The sequence below is a fragment of the Canis aureus genome, chromosome 30 (genome assembly GCF_053574225.1).
Source record: "Canis aureus isolate CA01 chromosome 30, VMU_Caureus_v.1.0, whole genome shotgun sequence".
Classification (NCBI taxonomy): Eukaryota; Metazoa; Chordata; class Mammalia; order Carnivora; family Canidae; genus Canis; species Canis aureus.
In genome coordinates this window covers 35,252,067-35,273,448 of record NC_135640.1, presented here as the reverse complement: position 1 = coordinate 35,273,448, position 21,382 = coordinate 35,252,067, and the positions used below count along the sequence as shown (strand labels likewise).

At 43.1% G+C, this 21,382-nt stretch overlaps 1 protein-coding gene across 1 annotated transcript; it reads right to left on the bottom strand.

The window, feature by feature from the left end:
• Positions 1–3,794: 3,794 nt before the first annotated feature.
• On the bottom strand, positions 3,795–16,562 carry LOC144301908 (carbonyl reductase [NADPH] 1-like). Its single transcript, XM_077879144.1, has 3 exons — positions 16,161–16,562; positions 15,537–15,644; positions 3,795–4,676 (listed from the first exon to the last, which is right to left on the bottom strand). The coding sequence occupies exons 1-3, from the start codon at positions 16,447–16,449 to the stop codon at positions 4,195–4,197; spliced, it is 879 nt and encodes a 292-aa protein (XP_077735270.1). The 5' UTR covers positions 16,450–16,562; the 3' UTR covers positions 3,795–4,194.
• Positions 16,563–21,382: the final 4,820 nt, after the last annotated feature.

The window sequence follows — 21,382 nt, the reverse complement described above, 5'->3', positions numbered from 1 at the left end:
TACTGGATAGCATGTTTTATATGTAGGGAGATGTAATAACCCTCCAACAGAGATCAAGAGCACTCGCAGAAGAAGAGACATAATTGCTGGTTGTGTGTGTGTTCTTTTGCTAAAGGAAAGGAACTTTCTGAACCCTTTGTTCTTCAATAACAGTACTTTGGCACAACCCATAATCCTAAGGAGAACTGCCAAAAAAAAAAAAATGCAAGAGGTTTTTACTTGAGGGCTCTTTAGGGTAATCTGCCAAAACTTACATAGAGTCACAAATGTGGCCAAATTGCAAAATAAACAAAGAACATAGGTATCTTTTCTAGAAACTGGAGAGCGCACAGCACTGGAAGCACCTTGATTTCAGACCTGTGGCCTCCAGGACTTCAAGAGAATAGATGGCTATTGTTTTAACCTACCCAGTTTATAATCATTTGTCATGGAAAGTGCAGAAAAGAAAAACCTTTCCTTGCTTCTTCCACCTTCTGGTGGCTGCAGGTGTTTCTTTGCTTGTGGCTACATCAGCCTAATAACTTCTTCCATGGTCACATGCCTCCGCTTCTTCCTCAAAATTTCTTTGACCTCTGTCTATAAGAGTATATGTGACGACATTTAGGGCCCAGCAAGAAAATCTAGGATAAGCTCCTTTGCTCAAAATCCTAACTTAACACATCTCTTGCAATATAGAGTGATATTTATTCTTTTCCCATAAGTATTAAGCTATTAGTTCAGAATCTTGAGAGACAAATGAACTGATAGGGTGTGTGCATGTGTGTGTGCATATACACATACATAGAAGAAGAGAGGGAAAGAGTGAGTGAGATTTATTTTAAGGAATTTTAAGGAGTGACTTACAGTTATAGAGTCTGGCAAGTCCAAAATCAGCAGGGTAGGCCAGCAGGCTGGAGACCCAGGGAAGAGTTGATGTTGCAGCTTTAGGCCAAAAACAATCTGAAGAGTAACATCAGCAAGATGAAAGAGTAGGAAGCCCCAGCCCTGATTTTCTCATAGAAACACCAATTTCACTGAGGTCCAGAATCCAATTAATAAGTCTCGTTTCTCCAGATGAGCACAAAACTGAGAGAAGCTACCGTAAATGAACAAATGGAGAAATGAGTGTTCTCTGGAAATACTGGTTATAGATGGGGTTGGAAGGGCTTGAAGTAGGAAAGGAGGACATCAGGTGCAAGGAGAGATGCAGGAAGATAAACACATGTGCCTAGAAATCCTGGAATATTCTGGGTAGGTGACAGATTTTAGGGACACTTTATGGATTGTAGGTAGTGAAAATTCCACTAGCCTGACTATAACTCTCAGAAAGAGAGAGGGGAAGGTGACATCTGTGCTGTTGACTAGCATGTCCAGGTTCCCATGGAAATCAAGCAGGAAATCAAGCAGGGAACAGATGCTCTGTAGATCGTTAATGTACAGCAGGCAGAAGCATGGTTGTGAGTACCATGCCTCCAGAGAACTGCTAGCACAAGATGCATGTGATGGTGAAGGAGTGCTTGTTGGGCCCAGTCACCAGTGCCACATGGATGCAGGGCCACTAGGCTGAGTGAGGCAATAGGCGTGGAGAGCAGATCTGGTGGGCTATTGAGGGTGTGCTATCAGGGGCTGGCCAAAGTCAAAGATGCCAGTAGAACTGTGTTCTAGTATTCAGTGCTGTGACTCTAAGAGCCCAAGGCCCCACCTCTGTCCCCTTTCATAGTAGGGCCCAAATGTTCCAGAAGGGGTCCTAATGACCCTATAACAGATCTATCTTTAATGGGGATGTACCCTTACCCCAAACAGTGCTCTGTCACCCTAGGATCTCACCTCTGAGATAAGGAATGGTTCAGTTTGGACTTATTTGCTCCGCAAAACAGAGGTAGTTGGTCATGATTAATAGGGGGCTAGAGAATCATGGTAGTTAAACTAAAATTATTTTGGGAAAATCTGAACAGAACAAAAGGAGTATAGCCATTGCCTTAGGAATGTGTCCTTCCTCTGCAGAATGGAAGTGGTTGCTTCCTTCCCAGATGCAGTGAAATTACTGGCACGGGGGAAGTTCTTTGAGGACACATATCCCCAGGCTTTATTAGAAGAAACTCAAGAGGGAGAAATAGAAAATTCAGTTCTAAACTGAGTTTGGCTATGGGCAAGGCTCTCAATCTCTGTGATTCCAGGGGGCATGAGTTAGAGGGGATGTTTATGAAACTCACTGTGGGCTAAGGTATTGATTGGATGCTTGATTTAATGGTAACATAATGCCCGGTTTGCCTGAAGTGCCTACATTTCGGTTTGTTTAACGTAACAGTAAGTGTTATATATAATTAGGTGTTATTTTTAAAATAATGATGGGGGATCCCTGGGTGGTTCAGCGGTTTAGCGCCTGCCTTTGGCCCAGGGCGCGATCCTGGAGTCCCGGGATCGAGTACCGCATCAGGCTCCCGTCATGGAGCCTGCTTCTCCCTCCTCCTGTGTCTCTGCCTCTCTCTCTCTCTATGTCTATCATAAATAAATAAATAAATAAATAAATAAATAAATAAATAAATCTTAAAAAAAATGCTTATGAAAATCTTTGTGACACCAGGATACATTTCCAAACTAGCAGTAGAAATACTATTGTCTTGACTTAGACATTGAGATTCCTCATGGGATTGTTTAGAATTACAAGCAAATGGATGAAATTAATAGCCCTGTTAAATGGCAAAACTTGCAAAGGAAACCTCACTTTTAAATAAAGATCCTATTCTTATGTCAGGGGCAAATAGTTTTCATTTCTGTCAGCTGAAGACCTCTGGTGAAAAGTGAAATATAATCATGAGAGGAGAGGAGTCTGTACAACCTTGATGCTTCTGTGACAGGGCGAGGTGGTGGGCATTTAAGGAACCCATGGGGAGCCAGGCTTGGGGCAGGGTAGGAGGAAGCTTCCTCTCAGGGCTGTGGATGTGTCAGGCCCCACTATAGGGATTCATGGCAGATAACACTTTGCACCATCACTGTTTTCAGCCTGTCTCCCTGCATGAGTTCACTTCCTTTTCACAGGAATCCTATGACGTTTCTCCCATTGGACACTTGAGGAGACTGACATACAGCAACATGTAGGATTTTGTGCAAGGTCACCCAGTAAGGTGGCAGAGCCTGGATCTTTTTGATTTCCAGATGTTCGTGTTGAGAGCTTTCAAAGAGGAGAGAAGAAAGAATAGTATTGTGGTCCATCACGTATTCACCAAAGTAGGCTCCACAATGATGACTATTTTATTATTGGTATGTGTTTACCTTCTGTTGATATTTTGCTGAACCATGTTCATGTTACCAACTCGGTGACCCTTTATCCCTATGTGGGTAAGACATTCACCTTGAGAAGATTTAACAATAATTCTTACATACCCATTGATACCAGTCCACATTCACTTTCCCCCTTGTCTCAGATAGTCTTATAGATGTGTCTAGAGTGCTCAATCCCATTTCCTATCTCACAATTGTTTTTTTACCCAGTAAGTTTGAAATATGAAGATACAGCAGATATCTCTCCTTCATGGGGTTGCCCATGTCATAGGAGAGGCTGCTAAAGTATACTGGCAAGGGAAATCCAGCTCCAATCATGTGCTTATACATCACCTGTGGTGAGGTTCAGCTACAACAGCAGATTCGAGTAGGTCCAACAGAGACCATTGGCCTGTAAAGGCAAAAAGTACTTATTACCTGTCTCTTTCACTGATGTTTACCAAGCCTTGAGTTTAACTGTCCCTTCTCTTGACCTAGCTCCGAGTTAGAGTTTGGGGATGTTTGGCATAGAGCATCTGCACATGGACATTGACTTAGAATTTTAAAAAAATTTTTATTTATTTATACATGAGAGATGCAGAGAGAGAGGCAGAGACATAGGCAGAGGGAGAGGCAGTTTCCAGGCAGGGAGCCTGATGCGGGACTCTATCCTGGGGCTCTGGGATCATGCCCTGAGCCAAAGGCAGATGCTTAACCACTAAGCCACCCAGGTGTCCCCTAGAATTTTTATTGATATTATTGATATGTAATGTTCACTTATTATTGTCATCAATTCCACTTTTTCTTCTACATTACAGAAGAAATTAAAGAAAACTGCACAGAATTAGTACCAATACAATGTGAATACTCAATAGAGTTAGTAATTCCTTTTTTTTTTTTGATAAGGATATTGTTGATAGCATAAGAGTTATTTTGGTCAAATCATGGCAGATATCAAATTACGATCCATGGAGGAAACTGAAAGGAGAGTCCCCATTGTTCAACTTTCTTTTCCATAACAAACTCGCCATGAGGCCCCTCAGCATCTGAGGGCAAAAGGGCTAAGTAGACAGGGGTCTCTGCTCCTTCTTCTGGGCTTTTGATGCCTTTTGGTCCACCCATGTCTGTTCTCAGCCACCCAGGGCAGCAGGCATTCAGGAAGATCTTGTCACCTCTTCTCTGCTCACTCAGTTTCCTGGCATGGATTCTGGACAGAATGGTGATACCCATCTTTGATATTCCATAGGTGACTAGTTTCATATCAGGCCAGCCCTCCTTCTTGTGCACTCCATTCTTTACGTCTTCCACAAACTTGTTCATGAGCATCCCCAGCTCCTCCTCTGTGATGGCCTCACTTGTAAACTTCTGTTGCAGTTCTGGGCTGCACTGTTTAAGGGTTACGAAGCCCATTACGCTAGACACATTCACCACTCTGCCTAAAATACAACACAAAGAGTCACAAAGAATGGCATGCGTGAGAATGATGAATACCAATATTGCTAGTATTTTGTCCATTTGGGAGACAATTTCTAGTTTGCTATGAGGGTTAATGAAGACTGCCTCTGTGACTCAAAGACATGCTGCAGTCTTGAACCTTGTTTTACCCATAATGTCTCTGATGATGTGACAGAAATGATCTACAGGGACTGAGTAGTGCCCAGATGTTCCAAAAAGAAGAGAGAGTGCCTTATACAGGAACATGGTAAGTACAGTGTAAGAAGGCACTCCCTGCCATCATGGGTAGAGAGCCAGTTTTCCTCATGGTCCCCTCTGGGACTGCCTGGAGACCTTATAGTCACTTGCGCAATGCTCTATGAACAAGTGTTTAGTAGCTCACAATCAGCTTCTGAGTTTAAAGATGGCCTTTTGAAGGTGAACAGACTACATTGGGGTAAGTCGATTTTTACTGTGCTGTGGCCAGCTAAAAGCAAATCACCTCAGTGGGCTGAGTTGCATGATGTTTTCTCTAGGTTTGGGATATCATTCTCTCAGGAGCAGTGACAAAATGCCTGGCCATATGGTCATGGAAAGGGGCAGTGGAAAAGTGACGTGTTGTAAAGAGATGCTTAAAAAGAAATGAGGTCCATGCTACACCATGGATGAACCTTGATAACATCATTGAAATAAAGAAGCCAGTCACAGGAGACCACTCATTATATGGTTCTCCATATATGGGATGTCCAGGGGAAAAAAAAAGTAGGGACAGAAAGTAGATTGGTGGTTGCTTGGGACAGGGGGGCATGGGGAACAGAGGGCTCATAGATAAGGGTACAGGAACTGTTGGGGTGATGACAATGTGCTAATCTTGACTCAGTGATGGTTCCACAACACTGCCCAATTGCTAAAATCTACGGAGTTGGATTCCTGAAATGGGTGAAGTGTACGATAGGTGAATTGTATCTCAATAAAGCTGTTAGAAGTGTAAAGCACTGACACTTTTCTCACTAACTCTTTTTTGAAAGTATAGTTAGTATTTATAAGAATGAACTTACATTGACATGTATAAGTCATTAATCTCATATTTTTACATTTATTTATTTAAAATTTTATTTATTTTAGGAAGAGTGAGGGTGCATGAGCTGGCGTTAGCAAGTGAGAGATGGGCAGAGGGAGAGGAATAGAGAGAATCCTAAGTAGACTCCCCACAGCATGCAGAGCCTGACTCAGGGCTCCATCACATAATCCTGAGATCGTGACCTGAGTCAGGTGATACCAAGGGTCAGTAGCTTAACGGACTGAGCCACCCAGGCACCCCTATTTTGATATTTAATTGAGTCTTTTCAGCATTATAGAAAGGTCATGAGATCATACCTACAGTCGGAGATCAAGAAAATTAGGAAACTTTCCTTTTTTTAATGTAAATAAAATATCCAGGAATGAAAGTCATTGCCACTTAAATCTGAGTTTCCTCCCACTAAGGAATGGCTGTGCCAAAAAAGTTCAGTGGAAGAGATGATGCATGGATGGTACTCTGACTCTTATAAAGTGGTGTTGAGAGAAAATTAAAACAAATTGTAGAAACTATGTTCTTAATGTATCCGTTTTCTAAGAGGAACACCTTTAAGAAAGGGGTCTTTTACTCCAGTACTTTATTTCATCAATAACATGTTAAGTGTAACGTTAGTGGAACCTATTTGTCAAATGTTTTAGTGAGTACCACTGAAAACTAGACAATACTTACGGAAGAAATTAAAGAAGACAGAAAGAAATGGAAAAACTTTCATGCTCAGGTTTGGAAGAACATATATTGTTAAAATGTCTGCACTACCCAAGCAATCTACATATTCAATGATTTACCTATCAAAATAATACCAGGTTTTTCATAGAGCTAGAAGAAACAATTCTAATATTTGCATAGAACCAGAGAAGAGAATGGTCTGGTTTCATTCTTCTGCATGTGGCTGTCCAAATTTCCCAGCACCATTTATTGAAGAGACTGTCCTGTTCCCAGTGGATAGTCTTTCCTGCTTTGTCCAATATTAGTTGACCATAGAGTTGAGGGCCCACTTCTGGGTTCTCTATTCTGTTCCATTGATCTATGTGTCTGTTTTTGTGCTAGTACCACAGTGTCTTGATGATCACAGCTTTGTAATACAGCTTGAAATCCGGCATTGTGATGCCCCTGCCTCTGGTTTTCTTTTTCAATATTCCCCTGGCTATTCGGGGTCATTTCTGATTTCACACAAATCTTAAGATGATTTGTTCCAACTCTCTGAAGAAAGTCGATGGTATTTTGATAGGGATTGCATTGTATGTGTAAATTGCCTTGGGTAACATAGACATTTTCACAATATTAATTCTTCCAATCCATGAGGATGGAATATTTTTCCATCTCTATGTATCTTCCTCAATTTCCTTCAAGGGTGTTCTGTAGTTTTTAGGGTATAGATCCTTTACCTCTTTGGTTAGGTTTATTCATAGGTATCTTATGCTTTTGGGTGCAATTGTAAATGGGATTGATTCCTTAATTTCTCTTTCTTCAGTCTCATTGTTAGTGTATAGAAATGCCACTGATTTCTGGGCATTGATTTTGTATCCTGCCACATTGCTGTATTGCTGTATGAGTTCCAGAGATCTTGGGGTGGAGTCTTTTGGGTTTTCTATGTACAATATCATGTTGTCTGAGAAGAGGGAGAGTTTGACTTCTTCTTTGCCAATTTGAATGCCTTTTATTTCTTTTTGTTGCCTGATTGCTGAGGCTAGGACTTCTAGTACTATGTTGAATAGCAGTGGTGAGAGTGGACATCCTTGTCTTGTTCCTGATCTTAGGGGAAAGGCTCCCAGTGTTTCCCCATTGAGAATGATATTTGCTGTGGGCTTTTCATAGATAGCTTTTAAGATGCTGAGGAATGTTCCCTCTATCCCTACACTTGGAAGAGTTTTGATCAGGAATGGATGCTGTATTTTGTCAAATGCTTTCTCTGCATCTATGGAGAGGGGCATATGGTTCTTGCTTTTTCTCTTGTTGATATGATCTATCATGTTGATTGTTTTACAAGTGTTGAACCAGCCTTGCATCCTGGGGATAAGTCTCACTTGGTCATGGTGAATAATCTTCTTAATGTATTGTTGGATCCTATTGGCTAGTGTCTTGTTGAGAATTTTTGCATCTGTGCTCATCAGGGATATTGGTCTATAATTGGTGAATTATAGAAACCAGATCTTTGGAATTAAGGTGATGCTGGCCTCATAAAACGAGTTTGGAAGTATTCTGTCCCTTTCTATCTTTTGGAACAGCTTTAGTAGAATAGGTAGTGTTTCTTCTTTAAACATTTGATAGAATTCCCCTGGGAAGTCACCTGGCCCTGGACTTTTGTGCTTGGGAGGTTTTTGATGACTGCTGCAATTTCCTCCCTGGGTATTGGCCTGTTCATAGATATTTTTGTCGTCAAGTGCATTCATAGCTTTCAAGGGTCATTTTAGGGACTCTAAACTGGAATACACATGGCAGGCATATGGGCTAGGAAGTGTATGGGCCATCCCAAAGTCCTTGTGCTAAGGGTGTATGAGTGCATTTGAATGTGTGAGATGTGGGTGAGTGTGTGAGACAGAGACTGTATGTGAATGTGAGTGTGACTGCATGAGTGTGTGACACTGTGACGTAGTGTATAAAACGGTTGCCCTATTTCTTCCTATTCCAGTTTTAGTAGTTTGTGGTTTTCCAGAAGTGCGTCCATTTTTCCTAGATTGCCTAATTTATTGGCATATAGCTGCTCATAATATGGTTTTTTTAAAAAATATTTTATTTATTTATTTATTCATGAGAGCACACACACACACATACACAGAGAGAGAGAGAAAAAAGAGAGAGAAAGAGAGAGGCAGAGACACAGGCAGAGGGAGACACAGGCTCCAGGCAGGAAGCCAGATGCAGGACTCAATCCTGGGTCTCCAGGATCATGCCCTGAGCCGAAAGGGCCACCGGGGCTGCCCTCATAATAAATTTTTAAAAATCGTTTGTTATTTCCTTGGTATTGGTTATAATCTCTCCTTTTTCATTTGTGATTTTATTAATTTGAGTCTTTTTTCATTTTAATAAGGCTGGGTAATGGTTTATCTATCTTATTAATTCTTTCAAAGAACCAACATGCAGAAGAATGAAACTAGACCATTGTCTTACACCATACACAAAGATAAACTCAAAATGGATGAAAGATCTAAATGTGAGACAAGAATCCATCAAAATCAGAGGAGAACCCAGGGAACACCCTTTTTGAACTTGACCACAGCAACTTCTTGCAAGATACATCTATGAAGGCAAGGGAAACAAAAGCAAAGATGAACTATTGGGACTTAATCAAGATAAAAAGCTTCTGCACAGCAAAAGAAAGAGTCAGCAAAACTAAAAGACAACCTACAGAATGGGAGAAGATATTTGCAAATGACTTATCAGATAAAGGGCTAGTATCCAAGATCTATAAAGAACTTATTAAACTCAACAGCAAAGGAACAAACAGTCCAATCATGAAATGGGCAAAAGACATGAACAGAAATTTCACCAAAGAAGACATAGTCCGAGCAATTGCACTACTGGGGATTTACCCCAAAGATACAGATGCAGTGAAATGGCAGGGCACCTGCACTCCAATGTTCATAGCAGCAATGTCCACAATAGCAAAACTGTGGAAGGATCCTTGGTGTCCATTGAAAGATGAATGGATAAAGATGTGGAAAATATATATAATGGAATATTAGCCAATAGAATGGCAAATACCCACCATTGCTTCAATGTGGATAGAACTGGAGGGTATTATGCTGAGTCAAGTAAGTCAATTGGAGAAGGACAATCATTATATGGTTTCACTCATACGGGGAATATAAAAAATAGTGAAAAGGATTATAGTAGAAAGGAGAGAAAATGAGTGGGAAAAATTAGAGAGGGTGACAAACCATGAGAGACTCCTAACTCTGGGAAATAACTTAGGGGAAGGGCAGGTGGGTGAAGGGATGGGGTAACTAGGTGATGGGTACTGAAGGGGGCATTTGGAGGGATGAGCACTGGTTGTTATGCTGTATGTTGGCAAACTGAACTCCAATAAAAAAATACATACATAGACACACAAAAGAACCAGAAAAGACAAGAATGGCCAAAGTGATGCTGAAAAAGAAAATCAGAGCAGGAGACATCACCATTCTGGACTTCAAGCTATATTGTAAAGCTGTAGTCGTCAAGCAGTATGGCACTGGCACAAAACCAGACACATAGATCAATGGTATAGAATACAGAACCCAGAAATGGACCCACAAGTGTATCTTGTGGACCCACAACTAATCTTCAACAAAGCAGGAAAGAATATCCAAATGGAAATAAGGGAGTTTTTTCAACAAATGGTGTTGGAAATCTGGACAGCCACATGCAGAAGAATGAAACTGGACCACTTTCCTACACCATACACAAAAATAAAGTAAAAAGGATGAAAGACCTAAATTTGAGATAGGAAATACTCCCAATCCTAGAGAAGAAAGTTGGCAGCAACCTTTTTAGCTTGAGCCATAGCAACTTCTTACTAGATATATCTCCTGAGGCAGGGGAAACAAAAGCAAACATGAACTATTAGGACTTCATTAAGATAAAAAGCTTCTGCACATCAAAGGAAGTAATCAAAAAACTAAAAGGCAATGATGGAGCAGGGAAAGATATTTGCAAATGACATATCTGATAAAGGGTTAGTATCTAAAATCTAGAGAGACCTTATTAAACTCCACACCCAAAAAATACATATGTTCATACAAATGGGCAGAGATGTGAAAAGATGATTTTCCAGAGAAGATATCCAAATGGCTAATAGATACACGAAAAGATGCTCAACATCACTCATCATCAGTGAAATATAAATCAAAACCACAATGAGATACCACCTCATATCTGTATGAAATTCTAAAATTAACCACTCATGAGACCACAGATGTTATCATTGATGGGGGGCGGAGGGCGAACTCTTTGGCACTGCTGCTGGGAATGCAAACTGGTGGACACTCTAGGAAACAGTATGGAGGTTCATTAAAATGTTAACAGTAGAGCTACCTTATGACCCAGCAATTGCACTAATGGTATTTATCCAAAGGATATAAGCATAGTGATTCAAAGGGGTACATGTATCCCAATGCTTAGAGTAGCACTATTAACAATAGCAAAATTATTGCTAAACAGCCCAAGTGTCAATCAATTGATGAATGGATAAAGAGAATGTGATATATATATATACATATATAATGGAATATTACTCAGTTATCAAAAGGAATGGAAACCTGCCATTTGCAACAACATGGATGGAGCTAGCAAATAATAAATAAATACATAAATAAATAAATAATAGCATGTATTATGCTAAGCAAAATGAGTCAGCCAGAGAAATGCAAATATCATATGATTTCACTTATGTGGAATTTAAGACACATATGAACATAGGGGAAGGAAAGGAAAAATAAATTAAGATGAAAAGAGAGAGGGAGGCAAAGCATAAGAGACAATTTTAGAAACAAACTGAGGGTTGCTGGAGGGCAGGACGGTGGAAGGTGGGCTCAATGAGGGATGGGCATTAAGGAGGGCCACTGTTGGGATGAGCACTGAGTGTTATATGTAACTGATGAAACACTGAATCCTATTCCTGAAACCAATTCTACACTAACGTGAAATAAATTTTTAAAAAGTTTAGTGAGTACTTCTCAAATATATATTACTTACAACTAGTTGAATTTCCTTCAAGGGGCGTCTGGGTGGCTCAGTAAGTGTAGCTTCTGCCTTCAGCTCAGGTCATGATCCTGGGCTCCTGGGCTCAAGCCCTGCATGGGGCTCACTGTTTAGCAGGGAGTCTACTCCTCTCTCTCTATGCCCTTCCCCCTGCTCTTGCTCCTGTTCTCACTAATTCTTTCTTTCTTTCTTTCTTTCTTTCTTTCTTTCTTTCTTTCTTTCTTTCTTTCTTTCTTTCTCTCTTTAACTCTCACATAGATAAAAGCCTCAAAAAATTTATTTAAAAAAATATTACCTGCCTTTTCCACAATAGAAATAATACATATTAGTGATTCAAAACTGCAAAACACAGAAGTGTGTGAAATAAAGGGCAGGACAAAGGGAAGACAAGGCCCAAGGAAGCCACATGGGGTAACTGGTATACCAAAAAGGCAGCCGTCTTTACTCACAGGGGCTCAGGACCATTTTCTTACATACCTGTAGCATTGACAGCAGAAGGAGAAACTCTACTAAATTTCCGTAGGCTGTTTGTAATGAAGTGATGACATCTTTTCTATTCTGTGTTGTCTGTCTCAGGGGGTCTAGGATTAGCTATGAAAATACTGATCTATGTAATGAAGGAGGTCTGACGGGCAGTAGAATGTTTTTGAAGGTAAATTGCTAGATGTGGGTGCCTCTGCTAGTCCTTGTTCCCCAGGCCTGTCCACTCACTGACCACATCCCCAAGGTGCAGGGTGGCCACTTGGGGGCTCCTCGTAGGAATGAGTGAGACTGTAGATCCTTGTGGTCTGACAGCTCAGGACAGGAAACACAGGTGCAGGAACTTGTGGAGCTTCCATAGCAAAGACTCTGATGTACACATTTTTGTCGTCAAGTGCATTCATAGCTTTCAAGGGTCATTTTAGGGACTCTAAACTGGAATACACATGGCAGGCATATGGGCTAGGAAGTGTATGGGCCATCCCAAAGTCCTTGTGCTAAGAGTGTATGAGTGCATTTGAATGTGTGAGATGTGGGTGAGTGTGTGAGATAGAGACTGTATGTGAATGTGAGTGTGACTGCATGAGTGTGTGACACTGTGATGTAGTGTGTAAAACGGTTGCCCTTTCATAGTCACTGTGAAAAGCAGTCCCTCAAGTAAGAAAGGACTCTTGCACTGGTGGGGCTGCGGCGTGTGTCAGGCTTCCAGTTCATCCAGACCATTACTCTGCAAGTGGCAAGGGATGTATTTTTAGGAAATCTCTGTCTCCAAATCTCAGTGTTCTTAAGCAGAGCCACAGTGAGCTGGATATTTTAGACATCCTCTCCTCTGAGGTCATAACTTCAAGTGCATTCCTTGATTGTCAAGCCTATTCAAGGGGTGCTAAGTCCACAGCCATTTCTCATGACTTTTTATGATTCAACATTCATCACTTTCTCTCGAAGATTCATCTTTTCTCATATCGAGGTTAATAGTGTTAAGCATCTGGAATGATAAGGGATTTTCACAGAGCACTTCAAGGTTTTAAATGTGCCTCCAGTTGTTTTCCCTGAGGTGCCTGAGGCCCTGCAGTGAGGAAGACATCGGTCCTAATCAGCAGAGTCCTTTGATTTTTCTGTTTATCTTGCTATTTATTGGGTAAGAAGAACAGAAAATTCATGTGAAGATGGGGCTCCAGTGGAAAATACTTGAGGTCCTGGAGTAGTGGGAAGGACCATTATTAGTTAGGATGCCACATGACCTCAGTCTGCAACCAGCTGTGCTTGTGACCTTGAGATCTATTAGTTTTCCATGTTCTGAATGCGGATAATATCTAAAATGCCTCGCATATCACATCTAGCCACCTATCCATTCTAGAACCACAAGATGTCAATATGTGTTTGTGAGCAACCTTTTCTACTGTACCTTCTCAAATGAAGATTGAGAACATTTTCTTTAAGGTCCTTGGTTAAGTGTAGCCGTACAAGTCTATATTTCCTCCTAGTACTTTAGCTAATATCTGATGAAATTTTCAGATCTGAGTTTTCAGATTTCAAATGTTTGCTTAATTTCTTACCCATGAGTATACTTTAATATCTTTTAAAAATAAGTGCATAAATAATTTAAAAGAAAAAAACCAGCAGTTTATCATTTTATGGAGAGTATCCTTCAAATAAGGGAATATGAATTTGGAGGAATGAGAGGGAAAAGCCATGGAATGTGGGAAGGGATGTTCATGGCCTTGATACAGATTGCCTAGTTAGGGTTGGTGGTGGTTGGGTAGATACTTATCTTTCTGTGGCTAAATTATTTTAGTAGAGCTCTTTGAAGAAAAGATTAAAAAATATGAAGAATCAACATTAACTATTTCTCAATGTTCTTCAGGTCACAATTCTCTTTTGTTTTGCCCTTCCATGCCTAAAAAACAGAGCCAATAGAGCAGACAAAGGCCTTTGGAATGTGTTCTGGACCCTCAGAGATCTCGTGATGTCATTCAAGACTTTTCTTTGTATCCTGGTTTCTGAAGTATGGGAGAGGAGGGACAGTATTGCTTTTGGTTATCCTAGCTAGGATTTCTCCCAAACAGTATCCCCAAAGAAAGTCATGTCCTGGTCACAGGAAATACTGTGGCTGCCATCCCTCCAACTAAGAAAAGAACCCTCCTCTTGCAAAAGACAAGAAAACCCTCTTTCACAAGGAGAATATAGCTTGCATGTCCATGTCCATGCAGTCCAATTTCCCTGAGGCAAGATCAGTAGTTTGATTAGAACCTGCCTTAGCAAATCCAGGAGAGCACTCACTCCTCATTCTGGTCCAAGGCCAACAGGCAGCAAAAACCAACACTGCTGAGGTAAGTGAGATCCAAACTCAGCCAGAAGACATTTTATCTTCTAAGGGGAAAAACTTTAAGATGTATGGGGGTGGCACAAGGAACTCCATCCCACCCTCAAGTGTTGTGGTGAGTAAAGGAGTCAGTGACATCTGAGAGCTGCCCTGTGACATGCCAGTGAAGCCGGTGTTGGGAGGAGTAGGAGAACTTTCCAGGACAGAAGAGGAATTGGGGGGCAGAATGGGGAGTCAAATGTACCTGCATGTAGTCTTTTTGAGGGAGACATAATCTTTCTAAAGTATCAGCTTATCTTAATTAGTGTAGTACATGGGTGGTGGTTCCCCCTTCAAGTTCACATGGGGTAAGGATTACAGTAGTTTACAACTAAGGAATGATGGCAGTCTGTTTTGTGCAGAGCATTGCAGAAGTTAAAGGGTAGTCCATGAGCCCAGACTTTGGCAGGTGTTGACAAAGATCCCTACAAGTTATGCTCAGAACCTAGGCTTTCTTTGCTCCTGAAGGACTTTTTGGAGTAAGTGAGCACTAAGAGAGTACCAAGAATGCCCAGAGAGGAAAAGACTGAGAACCATGGTCTCTTAGGATTGTTGCTGTGATCCAGAAATGGAAGCTGAGTGTCTGTTGTAGAGCTGTCATGGAGGAGAGGCCTGCAGACAAAATCCATAGGACAAGATTCATAGGATCACTCTTAGGACCTGATTCCTGATAATCAGGAGCTGGGCATGGTGACCTCATTAAGCATGGTGGGGTTTTTGAAAATGGTAAGTGTTGTGGAAATGTAGTTGTTTTAGATTAGGGTGTCGCTGAGTGCTGGAGGGGTATGATTTGCACATGGTGAGGAACAAGCAGGAAGGAACTATGTGTGTGTGGAGCTCTAGGAATGTTCTAGGTAGTTAACAGATTTTAGAGAGGGGACCTGAGAAGTTTGGGTAGTGAAGAGTCTACTGGTCTGAATAAAATCACTCAGAGGAGAGGGTTAAAAAGGGTCCAGGAAGGAATCCCAGGGCACTCCATCTGTGAGTGGTATGTCAGAGTAAAGGGCCTCACCGAGGAGAATTTTGAAGGAAGACTTAAAAGCTAAGACAGAGCCTCAGATGAAAGCAGGACACAAGGCACTGCTGACTCCCAGACAATTGTGTAAGAGTCGTGAGGCAGAGCAACACAGACCTGGGGGAGGCACAGCAAGGAGGCCAGTGTGGCTGAGCAGGGAAAGGGGCCAGGGCACGTAGATGAGACTAGAGAGGCAGGGGCCAGATCCTGCTAGAAACCCCACAGCTTGGGTTCCTCATCAGGCTCACCTTGGGGTTTCATTAGAGGCAGCAGTTCTCTGCACACATTTCGGGTGCCAAAGAAGTTTGTTTTCAGTGTCACTTCTGCTTGAATAGGTAGGGGTGTTGGATCACCAGCTGTTAGGAGAGAAGGAAAATAGATTAATAAATAGTAGCATCTGAAAAGATTCCCATACACTTGAGTAACTTTTTTTTTTTTTTGCATGTTTATTCTGTTAAAATCTCAGCAGTGTCTGGGTTAGTGAGCTGTATGGTCTCAAGATGATTTATCGGTTGTGTTGATGCCGTGTAGCTGTGTAAGTTGGCATTATTTGGGGAGGCTAAGGGAAATGTGCACAATGGGATTTCTGTTTATCTCTGTTTGGAATTTGTTGTTTCTTACAAAATAGGTTAAATATTCACTAAATGGCTCAGATCCAAACTGAGAGAAAAACAAAAAACTAGGTCAGGTCCCAGGCACTGTGGCTGGAAAGATTTACCCTCCCAGAGGCTTCTGTCTCTCTGTGCCTCCAGTCTGACCTCCCCCAGGGAAGCCCTTCTAGGCCAAATAGTAGTGGTTCAGGCATCAACCCCAACCCACTCTGGGTGGTCCCCTAATGGAGGTCTCCTGCCCTAAGTGTTCCCATTTCTTACTATCAAAGTTGATGCCCGCGTTGTTGACCAGCACGTCCAGGCCCCTGTACTCCTTGCACAGGAAGTCACGCAGGGTGCAGATGCTCTGTAGGTCATCAATGTCCAGCAGGTGGAAGCGTGGGCTCAGGCCCTCGGCCTGGAGCTGCTGCACAGCTGCCCGGCCCCGTGCTTCATCCCTGGCAGTGAGCACCACGTCCCCAGAGAAATTCCGGCACAGGTCCCTCGTGATGGCGAAGCCAAGGCCCTTGTTAGCTCCGGTCACTACTGCCACACGGGGGGCTGATGACATGGTTGTGTGGAGTACAAGCACCAGCCTGTGTAGTGAATGGTTGATGCTGTGGGCGACAGGGAGGGCTGGTGTTCCAGAGCCCTGGCCACAGTCAGAGATGCCAGTAGGACTGTGTTGTATGATCCAGCAGTGTGGCTCCTAGAGCCCAAGGCTCCGCCTCAGTTCCTCCAGTGGAGGAGGGACCAAATGTTCTAGAAGATTTCTTAAGGACATTATAGCAGGTCTTTCTCTCCAGTAGCTGTACCCTGAGCCATACTGGGACTAGGCTCCCTTAGGGTCCCTCCTCTCAGACAAACAATGGTTCTCGTTGGACTGAAATGCTATCTAAAGAATGTTGGTTGATGATGGGCTATAGGGCTAGGGATTTTTGGTAGTTGAACCAAAATAATTTTGGGAAAACCTCAACAGAAAGAAAGGAGTACAGATATTGTCTTGGGAATGTGTGCTTCCTCTGGAGAATGGGAATGATTGCTTCCTTTCAAGATGCAGTGAAATTTCTGGCACAGAGGAAGTGCTTCTGAGGACACAGATCACCTTACTTTCTTAGGAGACTCTCAAGAGGGAAATATAGAGAATTTGGTCCTGTGCTGAGACTTGACTGTGGGCAGGGCTCTCCCTCTGTGTGATTCCAGAGGGCTCCTAGAGGGACAGGATGTTTATGAAGCTAACTAGGGGCCAAGTTATTATTGGATGTTTGATTTAGTGGTTAATAATTCCGTTTGCCTAAAAGGGCCTACGTTTTAGTTCTGTTTAAAGTCACAGTAAGTGTTCTATATAATTAGGTTTTGTTTTAAAATATCAAGGAAAAAAGGATCTTTGTGACAGCAAGGTATTTTTGCGAATTTTCAGTAGAGATCTATTGTGTTGTCCCAGACATTGTTATTACTCCAGTGTCAGTTTAGAAACGCAATAAATAAATAAATAAATAAATAAAGGTATGAAATCATTAGTATTTTGAAGTTAATGACTTTTAAAGTGAGAACCCTAGAAGAAGAACCACTTTCAGGATTGGAGTGGGACTGGAACCAGCAAGTGGATATCCTGGTGTGCTTGTATGACATGGCCCTACTGTCCCTGAGGTGAGTGGAAATGGGGCCATGGCAGCAATGCAGAGCTGGGGTTATTGTCGACTTAGACTCTTGCACCCTGTGAGTCAAACACATGTGAAGGACTCTTGTACTTCTCAGCAAAAGAGACAAAGACTGGAGGCGGTTATGGGAGTGATTTCCCAAAGGGGCGGCCAAGCACATGGCTGTCAAGTTGCATGGAAGGTAGTAGCCCTGGAGGTTCCAAATGGGTCCAGACACGTAAAGACCCTATTTCTGGACCAAACTTTGAGTAAACCTAGAGGAAGATGCCAATGTTCAAGCAGTATAGGAGGATGAGAACAGAAGATAGTGCGACAATTTAGCCTAACGAGTTACATTTCTGCAGGCCAAGCAACACATTTTCCTCTGCATGGAGTGGTTCCACAGAGAACTGGAACAGGCATCTCAATCCTTGCTTGTCTCAAACACCAGATGAAAAGTATGTAGGGCTTACACACATTCATGAGCATGTATTCACACTCAACATGGGCGGGGGGCAAGGGACTTTCCCCACTGGGCAGATTCTTCTGCTTCACTGGGGAATGTGGGGAAGAGGGGGTTTGGGAGGATGCTGCCTTGACCTTACAATTCTTCCCCACACCATCTCAACTTCCTTTGCTTCCTGCTCACACCATGGTCCTGGGACCAGGGCTGCAACTGTGGAAATAAGAAGCAAGGATAATGTCTAAGCAAGAAACTGTGTAGCTATAGCTTTAAATCTTGATGTCAGAATTCCTAAGGACATAATGGAGTGGACGGTGCCTTCCCCTGTGTGGCAAAACAGGACTGACAGTCAACATAGCTGTATTGCAGAGTGGTTGTGCCAGCCCACTCGTCTAGACCTATGCAGCCCTGACCTATAGGAATGGGAGTGGGCAGGAGGGAAGGCACTAGATTGAGTAGTATCATTGCAGGTCATCGGGACCAGCACAGATGTTGACCTTTATGTCTCCTTCAAGGTGAATGGGGATAACAAGGAGGAGGAGGAATGAGGGTAAAGGCACGAATAATGGGTCTTGCAATAAGAGGCATCCAACAATACACAGGTGCCTCGAGAAACTCACTGCTCTGAGGAGAGGATAACATCTCTTAGCTCAATTCTACCAGATGCCCCAAAGGGTGAAGCCTACATGTTGCCAAGCCCACTTGTGTTTTTGGGAGCTGACTAGGCTGAACATAAGCCTGAGCAATTGAGTGGCACCACTATGGGAGATATGGCCATGTGATATGGTGACGAACAGAACATACTGTTAGTCACTGAGTGGGACTCTAGATATGTGCCAGCATCTCTTGATTCTTGTTTTCAGGTTAGGTGTGCCACGGTAGTGTGATGAGGTGTCACACCAGGCTAATGAGCCCTACTCAACCAGCATTTATCCATGAATCTCATGTTGATAGTGATATTGATGGAAGACTGAGTCAAGCCTCCTCAGGATGTAGTCCTGATGGAAAATGACTAGCCTGATGAAGAAGTGGATTTAGCTGGCCCTCAGTGTATTTCTATAGTGTTAAATGAATGAAACAAGGAGGCCATCTGACTGACGTGGCTCTAATAACAAGGTGGGCTGTGTAGCAAACCAAAATCTAAGCTTGTAAATGATCACAGTTACAAAACTGAAGCTACAGGACCACTGATCCCAAACAGGCAAGCAGGCTTGGTGTTATAGCCAATCAATAATTTTGTTACTTTAATTCTGTTTTTGCTCCCTAATAGCTTTTTCCTGAGCACATGCCCTTTAAGCACTCCTAACTACCACTGTATTCCTGCTTCCTGATCCAAAAGCAGGTGAACCTTGAATAACACGGGGGTTAGGTGCACTGACCCCATGCAGTAGAAAATCCACATGTATCTTTTGATTCCCCCAACACTTTACCAATAGCTTGATTTTTACCAGAAGGCTTAAATGCTGACAGAAAGAGTTGATGAACTCATATGTTGTCTATGTACTACTGTATGCTGTATTCTTAGAAAAAGGAAGCTAGAGAAAAGAAAATGTCACTAAGAAAATCACAAGGTAGAGAAAATATATGTACAGTTGTCCATATGGTCATGGAAAAGAATCCAAACATAGGCAGGAAGGCCGGACAGGGGTACCTGGGGTGGAATTGGCGAGCTCCAGGATGGCACGTCTCACATCCTGGTGGCCTTGGCTTTACCATGGCAGCTCCCAGGCTGGCCTGCAGAGGGTGGCAACAGCCTGGCGGGGCAGTACACCTGCCCCATCTGCTGGAGACACACCACCGGCCATCAGCAGCTATGGCCACATGTGAGTGTGCAGGTCTCCTGGAGGCCATGGGGAGGGGTCTGTACCCAGCCGGACAGGCCATGGGAGGGCATGGTGAGGAGGAGAGACAGGAAGAGAACGATGTGTGTCTGGAGCTCTGGAAATGTTCGAGGCAGGTGATAAGATTTTCGAGGGGCCAGAAAAGTTTGTGTAGTGGAGTCCACTGGTCTGAATAAACTCATTCAGAGGAGAGGGAAAAGAAAGGGTCCAGGGCGGAATCCCAGGGAAGTACATTGTGAGGGGCATGGAGGGAGCAAAGGGCTCTCTGGGGAGAGTTTTGAATGAAGACTTGAAGGATAAGACAGTGCCTCTGGTGAAAGAGCAGAGGGATAGAGGACATTGCTGACTGCAGGACAAGTGTGTCAGAGCCCTGAGGCAGAGGGACACTTCTTCTGGGGGAGGCACAGCAAGGAGGCCAGTGTGGCTGAGCAGGGTCAGGGGCCAGCGGTCTACAGATGAGAACAGAGAGTCAGGGACCAGATCATGCCAGACACACCACAGCTTAGCCCCCTCATCAGGCTCACCTTGGGCTTTCACTAGAGGCAGCAGCTCTGTGCCCACATCTTGGGTGCCAAAGAAGTTTGTTTTCATGGTCACTTCTGCCTGAATATAGAAAAGTTGGATCATCAGCCATTAAGGGTGGAGGAGAATAGATTAGTAAGGAGTAGTCATTTGAGAAAGTCCATGAAGGGATAGTAACTTTTTTTTTTTTTTTTGCATGTGCAATCTGGTCAATTCTCAGTAATGTCTGGGTTAGTGAACAATATTGTCCCAATTATTTTTCTGGTGAGTTGCAATTGTGTGGCTTTGTAAGTTAGTGTTATTTGGGGGAGGCTTTGAGAAGAGTGCACATGAGATTTTTGTGTGTCTTTGCCATTTTTTTTGTTTATTGCAAAATAAGTTAACATTTACCAAATGGCTCAGATCCAAACAAGAGAGAAGCAAAAATTTTGGTCAGGTCCCTGAGAGTCTGATCCATGGCGATGCTAAGGCCTTGTGGCTGGAAAGGGTTACCCTCCCAGAGGCTTCTGTCTCTCTGTGCCTCCTGGCTGACCTCCTTCCCCAGGGAAGCCCTTCTAGGCCCCATAGGAGCTGTGGGGCCCACAGTAGTGGTTTAGGCATTTTCCCCAACCCACCCTGGGTGGTCCCTTAAGTGAGGTCTCCGGCCCTTAAGCATTCCTGTGTTCTTACACTTGAAGGCGATGCCTGCGTTGTTGACCAGCACGTCCAGGCCCCCGTACTCCTTGTGCAGGAAGTCATCCAGGGCAGGGATGCTCTGTATTTCGTCGATGTCCAGCAGGTGAAAGCGGGTGCTCAGGCCCTCAGCCTGGAGCTGCTGCACGGCTGCCCGACTCTAAGCCTCATCCCATGCCATGAGCACCACATCTCCAGAGAACTTCCATACAGGTCGGGCTCAAAAGTGAAGCTGAGGCCCTTTTTGGCCCTCAACACCAGAGCCTCTCAGATGGCTGATGACTAGGCTGCATGCATGTCAAGCATGGTCCTCTGTGAGGCCATCTTTGTGGGCCACACTTAGGACTCATGGTATAGAAGACTGGC

What these genes read in the sequence shown, in the direction of transcription:
- LOC144301908 (XM_077879144.1), bottom strand. Translation starts at nt 16,449, where the DNA reads ATGTCATCAGCCCCCCGTGTGGCAGTAGTGACCGGAGCTAACAAGGGC. An exon ending in CGCGGGCATCAACTTTGATA is followed by an intron (nt 15,645 to 16,160) that starts GTAAGAAATGGG and finishes CTCTCCTAACAG; the next exon opens with CTGGTGATCCAACACCCCTA. An exon ending in GCCTCTAATGAAACCCCAAG is followed by an intron (nt 4,677 to 15,536) that starts GTGAGCCTGATG and finishes GTTGTATTTTAG; the next exon opens with GCAGAGTGGTGAATGTGTCT.